General features: G+C 36.5%; 1 protein-coding gene across 4 annotated transcripts; it reads left to right on the forward strand.

Annotated features, from left to right (window-relative positions):
• The first annotated feature begins 7,972 nt into the window (after positions 1 to 7,972).
• LOC127809743 (uncharacterized protein At3g49055) lies at positions 7,973 to 13,162 on the forward strand. 4 transcript variants are annotated; one of them, XM_052348789.1, is made up of 5 exons: positions 7,973 to 8,910; positions 9,437 to 9,513; positions 11,388 to 11,499; positions 11,598 to 11,759; positions 12,553 to 12,736. In XM_052348789.1, the coding sequence occupies exons 1-5, from the start codon at positions 8,068 to 8,070 to the stop codon at positions 12,598 to 12,600; spliced, it is 1,242 nt and encodes a 413-aa protein (XP_052204749.1). In that variant the 5' UTR covers positions 7,973 to 8,067; the 3' UTR covers positions 12,601 to 12,736. The 4 variants fall into 4 exon arrangements, with proteins under 4 accessions (XP_052204749.1, XP_052204760.1, XP_052204737.1 ...); XM_052348800.1 differs by having other exon boundaries at positions 11,598 to 11,714; XM_052348777.1 differs by having other exon boundaries at positions 7,974 to 8,910; positions 12,534 to 13,162.
• The last annotated feature ends 123 nt before the right edge of the window (positions 13,163 to 13,285 follow it).

Genomic DNA, 13,285 nt, shown 5'->3' on the forward strand with positions numbered 1-13,285 from the left:
TATTTTAGTCACGAATGATCATACATATCTATGTACCTAGTTCAATGATACATAAGGTATGTGTGCATTAGATATGAAATATATCGTCGTAAGATATATGAGGATGATATCTTATGCGATCCAATAATCACTTAACGATAAATCATTAACCAAGGTAATATGACGATGGAATGTGTGTTATAAAATTATGTCACATTTGTCAAGATTGATTTTGGATCTGGTTATATAACAAGATTAAGATATTTGACTTGCTAACCATAATCTCATATCTTATCGGGATATAAGATTATAAAATGATAGTATTGCATGGTAACATAATAAAAGGTTCACAATATCCGTTTCACAATAAATTAGATAATCATGATATATTGTTATATATCACTCATGATTTATGAGAATTAATAATTGATTATTCTCATTATCAATTTAATTATGAACTCAAAAAGTCGAACCCAAAATAAATCACTTTAAAAGAAAAGACGAATTAATTTGTAGTCTTATAATTACTAATAATAATACATTTATTTATTAAATAAATATGAATAATTAAATGATTATATTGTGAATATAATTATTTAATTATTAATTGGGTTAGATTTTTTGCTAGCACATTAAGCTTGGCCCAATGACACTATTGGATTGGACTTAACAAAATTAAACTCTATTGGATTGAACTTAGCCTAATAGCATTAAATGAAATGGGCTTAAAAAGCCCAACCCATTAAAAGAATAGGGTAATTCTATAAAAAAAAAACTCTATAAATAACTCTATTAACCATTTATTTACTTATTCTTGGAACACTTGAGAATTGAGATAATTCTTGGAGGAGTGTGTGTGAATTTAAAAGTGAGTTAAAAATTTTGAAAATTTTCTATCTCGAGGCGATAGATTCTTGACCAAGGTAATATGATAATGGAATGTGTTCTATAAAATTATGTCACATTTGTCAATATTGATTTTGGATCTGGTCATATAACGAAATTGAGAAATTTGACTTGCCGACCATAATCTCTTATCTTATCGAGATATAAGATTATAGAATGACAGTATTGCATGGTAACATAATAAAAGATTCACAATACCCATTTCATAATAAATTGGGTAATCATGATATAGTGTTATATATCACTCATGATTTACGAGAATTAATAATTGCTTATTCTCGTTGCCAATTTAATTATGAACCCAGAAAGTCCCACAAAGAAATAAATCACTTTCAAGGAAAATACTGATAAATTAGTAGTTTTAAAATTACTAATAATAAGACATTTATTTATTAAATAAATAAGAATAATTAAATAATTATATTATGAATATAATTATTTAATTATTAATTAAGTTAGATTTTTTGCTAGCACATTAAGTTTAACCCAATGGCACTATTGGATTGGACTTAACAAAATTAAACTCTATTGGATTAAGCTTAGCCCAATAGCATTAAATGGAATGGGTTTTAAGAAGTCCAACCCATTAAAAGAATAGAGTAACTCTATAAATAACTTTATTGATCTTTTATTTATTTATTTTTGGAACACTTGAGAATTGAGAGAATTAATGGAGAAGTGTGTGTGTGTGTGTGTGAATTTAAAAGTGAGTTAACAATTTTGAAAAAGTTTATTCTTCTTTTTTTTCTTTTGAAATTATTATATTTAAGTGATTTCGGATAAACTGACTCAACATTCTACACTTGGAGGATTATATGGTAGGGAATTTAACGGTGAAATTAGATTTCATCAAAGAAGTATTCTTTCATTTTTGCCTTCAATTTTTGTAAACTATAATTTTTAAAAATCGTGATACCTGCAAACTAAAGTTTTATTACGTAGCGCATACGATGAGATATATCTAATCCAACATATATATGAAATGTGTAACATTACTAGTTCTTACTCTAATATATTGGTTAAGAGTGACCAATAAATTCATAAAATTAAGTGATATACTGTAACATTCTGATATTTAAAAAAAAATAATTAATTTATGTATTTGAAATGATTTATTTATGTTTTACTAGTAATTTTATGAGAGTTAGTTTAGTATATTTGCAAATATGTAAACAAAGAGCTTTGTAACCTAGTGGTTACGTGATGGTAGATTGTGGGTTTAAATATTGGGAAAGTAAAATGTTATAATTTTTTTTTAGCGAATAAAACTAGTATTAGTATATAATTAATTGGTGCATATATATTTGTAAGAGGTTTGCAGATGGAGCAGTCACACACACATGCTAAGGAATCAGATAATACTATGTTATTTCCTCTATTTGTATTAGCCCTATTTACATTGTTTGTTGGATGTGTAGGAATTTCTTTCTATCATGAAGGAATGTATTATCCAAATGGTTAATTTTGTCTATCAATATTTTACATAAGATTTTGAAAAATTATATGGAATGAACTATTGATTCTAAACCATTTCTAACAATTAATCAATGATTTGAAGTATTTTTCTTGCTAAGACCCCATAAATCAATTCAAACTTCGTATTTATACTAGAACCATAATGATTCAATAAAAATTCTAAATTAGGCCAAAAGAAATTCATTAATAAGAACTTTTAGATCATCACTTATTTTATTTTTATGACTAGATAGATTGATAAAAAAAAAAAAACTTGTCTTTTGGTCAAAATAAGCATAAATGATAAATAAGGGTTTGAAAGAAGAAAAATAGAGGCAGTTGGAAAATATTTTTGGAGGGCACAGGGTCATTCGGGCCCACAGATGCATGTGGCTATGTGCAGGTGCGCTGGTGTGTGGGTACAGGGTGATGTGCAGTGGTGTGCGCCCATGTAGGGCGCGAGCGGTGTGTCAGCCAATCCCACGCTACCACATGGCAGTTTAATGGGCAAACGTCCAGTGCAATTTTGTTCACCCCTTTAACGGGTGACCATCACCCTCACAATTTGTGTGAGGGTGAAAAATAACAAAACGATATGAGGTGAACAAAATTATAGTTTCATTATTTTTTACTCTCATATAAATTTCGTTATTTTTCACCCTCATAATTTGTGTGAGGATGAAAAATAACGGAACGACATGGTCACCCCATTAAAGGGGTGAACAAAATCGCACTCGTAAATGTCTGCCATGTGAGTTTGGGTGACATAATAATTAATAAAAAATGGCAGAATGATAGAATTAAGTGGGGATTTAATTATATTTATATTAACTTTAAATAAATTCCATATAAATATGAGAGAATAGAGATTTGGGAGATTGTTTGAAAGGGAGGGAGAGAGATTGGAAAGTAGCAAGCATGAGAGAAAGAAATTGGGAGAAATGAGAAATTGAGCTTGAGAGAGAGAGAGATACTGGAATAGGTAGCACCAGAAGAACGAAATAGTCAATGAGCTTAAGCAACAAGTGAGTACAAAACATGTGAAATTGGATAGAAGTTAATTTTAATAATATATATATTATTTTATCTTATTATATTTAATTTTTATTAAAAAAAATTTAAAGCGTGACATCATTAATTTTAACAAATTAGATAAATCTTATAAGAAAGGCAACAAACACGATTTTTGTAAGGGTTTATATATTTTTTGTGTAAATTATATTGTTAGAAAAAGGAAAGCAATAATAGAGGAAATGTCACCAGTACTGGGTAATAAATTACCTATATATATGTGTGGGTAATATATTAAGTTTTACTCATATGTATGGGTAAAAGTTATTTTCTAAACCCCCTTTATCTACATATCTTGACATTTTTTTTTTATGTGTGAAAAAAAATTATAGTTGACCCATAAGATAATTTTTACTCGTATTTATGTGTGTGGGTAAATCCCTCTAATTCTTGTAGTGAGTGGACACGACTGAAGAGCCGTTAAAAGACTTGTAATGTTTATGAGTTTTATTAATGAATTATCATATTTTTTATAATGTGTGTGGAATAAGCAAATCTTGTGATAAAATTGAGATTTTTACTATTTATTGATAAATTATAGATTTTATGTAAATTTTCTCTCATGATCTCATTATGTCTCATTAACAGTTCTGAGATTCTGAGTGTATAGCTTGATTAGATTTGAGTGTCATTCGTTACTAATTTTTTTTAGGGGCTTAAGTAGTGAAGGTAGAGATGGCAAAATGGGCCCGGCCCGACGGGCTGGCCCGTTGGGGCCCGGCCCGGGACCGGGCTAGGGCCAGCAGTTTGCTGGCCCATTTAAGGCCGGGCCGATTTGGCCCGGCCCGCTTGGCCCGCCGGCCCGTTAATCGCCGCGTCCCACAAACCCCCCCCCACCCTCAGCCTCGCCTCTCTCTCGCCCTCGCCCTCGCCCTCGCCCTAACCCTAACCCTAACCCTCGCCCTCGCCCTCGCCTTCACCCTCGTCTCGCCCTCTGTCATTCTCGCCCTCGCCCCTGGCTCTCGCCCTCGCCCTAGCCCTCGCCCTCGTCTCGCCCTCTGTCATTCTCGCCCTCGCCCCTGGTTCTCGCCCTCGCCCTCGCCCTAGCCCTCGCCCTCGTCTCGCCCTCTGTCATTCTCGCCCTCGCCCTCGCCCTCGCCCTCACCCGCCCTCTGTCTCGCTCTCGCCCTCGCCCCTGGCTCTCGCCCTCGCCCTAGCCCTCGCCCTCTGTCATTCTCACCCTCGCCCTCGCCCCTCGCTCTCGCCTTCGCCCTCACCCGTCCTCTGTCTCGCTCTCGCCCTCGCTCGCCCTCGCCCTAGCCATCGCCCTCGCTCTCGCTCTCGCCCGCGCCCGCACCCTCTCCCTCGCCCGCGCTCGCCTTCTGCCCGCGCTCGCCCTCGCCCTTGCCCTCGCTCGCGCTCGCCCTCTGTCTCGGCCTCGCCCGTGCCCGCGCCCGCGCCTGAGCCCCTGGCCGCGGGCGACTGAGGAGCCTAAATGGCCAAATATGATATCAAAAAAAATAAATTTGGCGGGCCCGTTTGGCCCGTTTGGCCCACGGGCCCGTGGCGGGCCGGGCTAGGGCCAGCAATCTGCTGGCCCGTTTTTAAGCGGGCCGATTTGGCTCGGCCCGCTTGGCCCGCGGGCCACTTGGTGGCGGGCCGGCCCGTTTGCCATTTCTAAGTGAAGGTAACAAAACTTGTACCTCACCTAAAGCATCGTAATTTGTAAGGGCATAGCTAATCTTAAAAAAATTGACAAATGATTATGGTTATAGCTATGAGTTATGGTGACATCTCGAAGATGAAATCGAAATTGGCACATATAGTCAATATCTTTTTTATAAATTATTAATATAAATTAAATTGTGACAAACTCTATTCATTTGATTCTTGGCATTATTGTCAAACTAAAATTTCATATCTTAATTAGAGTTAAATTAATTTTAAAATAATTTGTTGGCCTGCACTTACCCAATAAGATATTAACACTAGGAGTGTGCATTAAAATAATTTTAAAACTTAGAGTCTACAAACTAAGAGTAAACAATGGTCGACAATTTAAAAAATATTTTTTAAACCAGACTATTAATGGCCATTAATCATTATTTAAATCATGACCAAATTATTGTTTATTCAAAATCACCTAAATTATAATTTATTAGTTTGGACAATTTGAAGGAATACAAGACGATGATAATTAAGGTGGGTATTATATGTCATAGATAAACATAAAAATATAAAATAATTAATCGTCAAAGTACACAAAATTATTAAATTACGTGAATAAGTACATTAATATACAAAGACACTTAAATTATTAAAAATATTAAAATTTATCAATAATTATTAATATTTATTAAAAAATTATATGCCTTTATAATTTTAAAATAATGATAAAAGTCATGACTGATGATATTAGAAAAGATATTAGATAAATAAAATAATGACACATAATCTTTTTGCTCTTCTCTAATAAAAAGACGCTGTTGACGTTTAGAATTGGTCGACTGTGATTCGTAGGCTCGTAATGAGAAAAATGAGCACAATAACAAAGAGGAGGAACAAATGACAATCAATACGCAAGGAAATTTTTAAGTGGTTCGGCTAGAATGATGCCTAGTCCACAATTGTTCTCTGATTATTTCGACAAAGTAACAGTATATCATTTCTCTTCCATCCCATCTGTTTTTACAATAATTTTTTGACCCCTATTTATAGTGTAGGGTATTTACAATTTTAATAAAGTACAAAAGCAGAAATATGATATTATGGGGGACAATAATTCCTTATGATCTCCATAAAATCAGGAGTGGATTCTTGATTATCAAGGATTTGATTTGCATCAGATAAAGTAGGTGGGTTCTTATCTCCGTTTGTTCCTCAACTTTATTGTTTATGCGAGCTGAAGAATTAAACTAGCAAACTAAAAGTATCACTAAGAGCTCGCTTGGTTCTGTGGTTCGATCTCAGATCTCAACGATGTGCAACCTTATTTTGACAAGCTTGGCCTTTGGCCTATTGGGCTTCAGCGATTGGGCTGGTCTGCTGAGTCGAGTCTAGCCTATAAGTTGTGGTCCGAAAAAAACTTATAACATGGGCCAACTCCTAAGGGCCTGTTCTCTTTCCCGTTTTCGGGCCGTTTTCAGTTTTCAGTTTTTGAAAACATAGAAAACGCGTTCTCTTTGTTATTTTTCAAAACGCGTTTTCAAAAACAACTAAAAATTTTGTTAAGGAAACCCAAAACAACATTTTGTTGTTTTGGGCGTTTTCAGTGAAAATACACTGAAAACACAAACCAAATGCAAAACGCGGAAAACAAGCTCCCCTCCCCCCAACCCCCCCGGGCACACGCACATACCTATTCCCCTCCTATATCTCTCCCCATATTCTCTCTATTCTCCTCTCATTTTCTGGCCATCGCCACTGCCACCGCCGTCGGCCTTCAACTCCACTACCACCGCGACCAGCGCCCCTCAACGCCACCGCGATCAGTAACGCAACCACCGTCATCAACCTTCAACCCCACAGCCACCGTCACTGTGACCAGCGCCCCTCAACGCTACCGTGACCAGCGCCCCTCAACGCTACCGCGACCAGTAACACAACCACCGTCATCAATCTTCAACCCCACAGCCACCGTCACTGCGACCAGCGCCCCCATCGCCACCGCCCCCACTACCATCGCCACAGCGACCAGCGGCCCCCCCTCCCCAGAAAACCCTAGATGAAGAAGATGGGTTGCGGCTGATTTGATTTTTTTTGTGTTATTTAATTTATTTTATTTTAGTTATTTATTAAACTGAATATGTGATATATTTTGTTTGTATTAATTTTTTTAAATGATATTTCTAAGGTTGTTGATTTTTTTTTTATTTGAATTTTATTTTATAGTTTAAAGTATTTGAATAAATTTATAATTTATTAATAAATATTTATTATTTATTTTAAATTAAATTTATTAAATAAAATATCATAATAACAAAAAAAAATCATTTTTAAAATTTCAAAATAAACGTATTTTCTAGTTTTCTGTTTTGAGAAATAATTTTTCAGAATGACAAAAAGAACGCATTTTTAAAGATTTAAAAACAGACACTAAAAACATAAAATTCAAAATGAATTCAAAACTCAAAACACAAAACTGAAATACAAAGACTAAGAGAACACCACCTAATATTTTTCATAATCTTATATTCTAACATAAGTCTAAGTTTGAATAATTTAACTTTTAAGTAAATAATTTAATTCTAAAATAAAGTTTTAGTTTTGGGCATTTGATATTGATATCAAAATCAATGCAGTTAGACGGACATCAAATTGAATCCCAATTAAATCACTAGACCCTGACCTTCCAATCAATCCCACTCAACCTAACTAATATAATATATATAAGCATATTATTATCCTAAAATTGCCTGTGCCTAAGCATATTATAATTATATATATAAAAAAAAAAGTACGTAACAGCACCTAACGATATCCAAAAATCTTGTAGCATTCCCCATTCGGAACGTCTACACTGTTACTCAGTGCCATGGGCAAAAGGGAAGAAAACTAATTTCCCGGCCAAAACAGGCTTGATGATATATAATGCTGGCTCGACCAACATGTCTTTCCCACGTTGTATTCTGACTGGTAGTTAGAGAGACTTTCCTTCCGCCCTATCATCTCTCTCAACATGAGATTACTCAGACTCCTTAATCTTCTACCCTCCACATGGAGGCCACCGTCGCCGAGACTCCTTCTTCTTCCGGTGCTCCGGCGGACCTCCGCCAGCCGCAGCTCAACTACGACTCTCTGGCCGCCGAGCTCGAAGCTCTCCGCGTCGCTTACCGGGGTCTCCAGGTGAAATCCGCCTCGGCTGAGGCGAATTTGGTGGAAGCTCTGAAGCGTAACGCGGAGCTCCGAGATGAGCTTCTTGGACTCCAGGCGTCCTTGAGAGAGCGTGAGGGTGTGTTGAAGGAGGACGAAGGAATTAGGAACGAACTTGATGGTTACAGAAAGCGGGAAAGGGTTTACTCGGGGAATTTGGGGACGCTGAGATCGGCTAAGGAGTGTTTGCTGAGGGCGATTGAGAGCTTGGGCGGGGAAAGCGTGGACGGGGTTGTGGATGAATGGGAGGAATTGAGGGGAGAAGTCGGATTAGAATCATTACATGACAATGAATTAAGGGCGTTTGTGATCGAGTTAAAGGCGGTTGCGGGAATAGCAAGCGTGGTGGAGACGAGAGTGAGCGAGTATCACGAAATGAGGAAGAAGGAGAAGAGGGAGTTGGAGAGCAGTGTCGTGAGCTTGACGGAGGAGAATCGGGACATCAACAGCTTGCTGAGGATTGCTTTGGTTGAAAAAGAGGCTGTGGAGAAGAGTTTGAATAAGCTTAAAGGGAACAGTGAACAGAAGAGAGTTGCGATATTGCAGATTGCGGAAAGAGGCTTGCAGAGGGTGGGATTTGGGTTTATGATGGGCACTGGAACTAATGAACCATCATCTGATAATTCGGGGGCAAATTCTGATAGTAAGTCAGATGGAAGTGAGTGTGAAGAGGAGGTTCCAAGCCTGGTATTACTCTCTGCTTCTCATTCTTTTACATTACAAAATTTGAACTAGGTGTCTTTCATACCAACCTGTTATCATTGTGACACTACTTCTTGGTTTTGATCTTGAACAGGGTGTATCAATTTCAAACACTGCTTCAGATTTGTTTCTTAGGCCCCATCACAATTTGAAAAAAAAAAAAAAAACTAGGCACAAACTTCATTATGCAAAATGATTTCACCTAGCAATGTCTATCTTAGAAGTTTCAAATACTAACACACAGATTTTTGCCCCTAGTTTCTACTCGGTGAATTCAGCCTTTTGGGAGGTTTTGTTTTTCAAAGCAAAATATGAACAAAACAGAACTTAGTACAAGAAGCTTGATAAATCATGCCAGTTTTATGACTTCTCTAGAATTTATTGAAGACTGATTTGACCTGGACATGCAGTCCTATGAGGTCGAGTCTGGAATGCTAATCTGTTAGTATGTATTAAATATTAATGATGCAATGAAAACAATTAGCTTTATTTTTGTAATTGTTGTTGTCAGGCCTCAGCTGTGGAGAGGATAATGAAAAATTTACGACTTGAGATCACCCAATTGAGGAGATCTTTGGAGGAATCTAGGTATGCTTATTACTTTCTTTTTGGAGTATGGTCCTACTTTTTGGCTACAACAATGAGATTGTAGTATAGAACGATAATAATTTGATCTGGCAAGTAAATGGCTTTGGGTTAATCCATTTTAATTGATTAAAATTGACATAGGGCTTGTTATCATTCTGGGAGATGCATCACTGAGGATGGCATGAAATAGTTGATCCTTATATGCAAAGGTAGGCCTAGTCGAATATACTAGACTGGAATCTGATACAATCATTTATGTCTCACGTGTACCAATATTATGAAACCATCAAGTATAATCTTTTGATGGCTGGGAAAACGTTATGAAAGATTGACAAATACTGTAAAATTCTCTCAATTTAAAGCCTCTAGAAGCATATTTATAATTTTTTCATTTGCCTGCAAAAACGAGCTTTTCTTTCCTACGTAAATACCAAGTTTATGAGCGCATCTTTAATGCAGAGAGCTTAGGTTCGTGTAAAAATATTAATTGTTAGCAAAAACAGACAAAATTACGAGCCTGCTACTTCCATGAGATCTAAATCTCTGCCCGACCCCCTTTTCTTTATAGCTTTTTCATGAATGCATCCAGATTTTATTTGTAAGATCGCAAAGTTGAATGAATTAAAGTGTTGTGCAAATCATTGATGGGATATTTATCATGTTTGTGTTGAAATGTGGGAAGCTACAAGAGTGGATAAAGAGGGAAAGCAGGGGTGAGTTCTGGAGAGAGAAAAGACTATGGGTACTTTTGTATGGGTGATTACATTTTATAAGATTAGAACCATGGATAAGAGATATGCTTAAACAGGCTTATAAATGCTATGAGATTGTGAATGCTATGTTTGTTTATAACTCTGTGTTTGTTAACATAGGATGTGGGATAAGAAAGGATTGATTGTTAAAATTGCACTTTTGCACTCATAGATCATATGAGTTTTATATCAGAATACCAAATATTAATAAATATAAATTTGTAATATAAAATTTAAATTGAATAATAAAATAATATTAGTATCTAATATTTTTAAAATATTATATAGAATACAAATGCCAAATATGAATTATACAAAATACTAATGTAATTTTCTGGTATAAAGATTAATAGCTGTGAGTTGGACTGCTGGTTTAATCCCGTGAGGTAAAACTCTGAATCAAATTTGCCTTAAATTAGCAATGAATGAGGATAAAGACATTTTAAAATACATGGGAGTAGAGATCATGGAATTTCTTGGGATTACTGTCCTTGCGCGGTCTCCCGCCTCTCGTGTCCTTGATTTCGGCAAAAGAGGTAAATCACAGGTGGAGTTTTTGTCTCACTGTGCATGATAAGAAATCGAACCCACAACCTATTAGTGCGAATCCCAGCTTATCATGGCCCAACTACTTGACCTGTGCCCTGTGGTGAGATCATGGAATTTCTTTAAGTGGTTGGTGGATAACAAAGTTCAATTTCTTAGTCAAACACCAATGCAGGAGGGGAAGTGGGAAGGACTATAACACACTCTATAACTGCATTGGTTTGCCGTCATTCATGACTTGTAATTCAATCCCCCACCAAGAGCTTGTTAATTGTGGGCTGTGATATCAGCAAGTCAGCACCACCTTAAAAACATTCTCACTGGGACTACCCCATCCGGTCCACCATTGCACGCATATTGCATTTCTACTTCACGTAGTTGTAAACATGTGATAGAGTGGACATTGTTATATTCTCTTGATTGTTACACCGTCATGGCTCTCTTTGCAATACAAAGAAGGATGCACAATCCTAAATATTAAAACGAAGTAACACTTATATGTGTATGCATGTGGGAGAGGGTGGGCAGATGGGCTTCCACTTGGTTTGTCAATTCTTAGTTAAGTACTTTATCCAGGTCAGACACTGAACGATTGCAGAGTCTTACAGAGATACAAGCTCAGAAAATTTCAGAAAATGCATTGTACATAAAAGCACTGGAAGACAGAGAGACAATGTTGGCTCAAAATGTTAGTTTTACATAGATATCTGATGGCTCCTTTTCAGGTATTCCTTGCCATGCCATATATAACTTTTCATATATTCCTTTTCTGGTCTTGTCTATAAGGTTGAGGAATTCCTGATGGAAATAAAAGAAACCGAAGAAGATGTTGCTAGATGGAGGGAAGCTTGTGAGTTGGAAGTGGAAGCTGGAAAAAATGCTGTTGAAGAACGTGACAAAGTGGTCAGGATTCTGCTCAGTTTGTGGCACTTTTTCCCCTTTGTTATGGTTAATATCTTGTCATTTGAAGCTTCCTCTTCTCCTTTGTTTTTTAACCTTTATACCCTTTTTTGTTGATATGTTCTTCAGATGAATGTTGCTAAAACACATTTTAAGTAATAGTAACCAATTGATGTTCTTCTTGTATATGCAATGCAATCTAATAACAGACTTTGCAACAAGATTAGCATCTTCAAATCTATCATCAGAAGTAGCTATTTTTTTTTTTTTGGGAGCTAAGAAAGTAGCTGGTTTGTTAGTCAATGTGAAATTATTTGTCTTTTGGTACTAATGGAAAATGACCTGGTCTGCTTGGCCAGTCAAGTCTTGATTCATTAAATTCCCCTGCTAGGAAATGGCCTGCCTTAGACCTACATTCCTGCTTCAGAATTTTAAAGAGTGTTTGGCTTGACACAAGCACGAAATTTCTGAATCATCTTTAATAGGAGGTATACCTCCCAAGTATGACATTTTTGAAGAGGAAATTAAGAAGCTTAATATGATACTTGTTCTAGATTAACTTCATATTACCTCATGATTATCACTGACCTTTATTTAATGCTTCAAGATATCATTTATTTTTGCCCTGCTTAGCCCAAAAATAGTAAAACAAGTACAGCTTCTGACATCTCTATATAGTTACATGAATCCTTGCCGCATAATGCTCAAAGCTCTCTCTCTCTCTCTCTCTCTCTCTCTCTCTCTTTTCCTTGCTAGATCTCAAACTTTTCTTTTCCCCTCAAATCATAAACTCCAGTGCTGAATATACTAATACTCCATTAGGTTTCAATTTTGAAACTAGAGTTGGACAAAACGAAGTCTGCTTTGGACATATCAAATAGCAAATTAAAGCTGAAGGAAGAACTTGCAGCTGCTGCAATGGCTGCTCAGGCAGCAGCAGAGAGGTCTCTCCAGCTGGCTGATAGCAGAGCGTCAGAACTCTGTGAGAGGATTGAAGAACTAACAAGACAATTAGAAAAAGCAGACAGCAGGGAGCACAGACGCCACAAGGTGAGGCACTGTTGTTGGCCCTGGCAAACCCTCAAGGTGAACCCTTCTGGTACAGACAGTAGAAATCAAAATATCAGGCAGATGCTACCAGAGATGCAAGCTTTACTTCCATAGTGTTCCACACCACAAGCTCTTTCCAAGCCTCAGCAAAATCTATTTGTTGTTCTATAAAAGTTATAATGCAGTTCACTTAGCAAATACTATAAATCTTGTGCCTCTGATGCGGCTGTACTTCTCATCCACCCTCTGCCTGTAAGATTATTTTCTTTCTCAAAAACTTCACTACTTTTGCGTTAGTGATAGTTTTGTCTGATGATGCATTATGTAGTGGGTTAATTTAACGGTGTACATCTAGGAAATTAGTCAAACAACATATCAGTAATGTTTTTTCTATTCCGTGCGAGACTGACTTCCTTAGTTTGATAGTTACCAGATGGAGTTTCATATCAGAACTAAATTTTGTCAGCATCTATAGTTTAGTCATTGGAAACCAATATCACGAGTTGATGTTAGAAGCAAATCAA

The sequence above is a fragment of the Diospyros lotus genome, chromosome 1 (assembly GCF_014633365.1).
Source record: "Diospyros lotus cultivar Yz01 chromosome 1, ASM1463336v1, whole genome shotgun sequence".
Lineage (NCBI taxonomy): Eukaryota > Viridiplantae > Streptophyta > Magnoliopsida > Ericales > Ebenaceae > Diospyros > Diospyros lotus.

Bases quoted from the DNA above. Each gene is read 5' to 3' on its own strand.
- LOC127809743 (XM_052348777.1), top strand. From the start codon at position 8,068: ATGGAGGCCACCGTCGCCGAGACTCCTTCTTCTTCCGGTGCTCCGGCG. The intron at 11,500-11,597 runs GTTAGTTTTACA...CTTGTCTATAAG, and splicing joins AGACAATGTTGGCTCAAAAT to GTTGAGGAATTCCTGATGGA. The intron at 11,760-12,533 runs GTTAATATCTTG...ATACTCCATTAG, and splicing joins ACTTTTTCCCCTTTGTTATG to GTTTCAATTTTGAAACTAGA.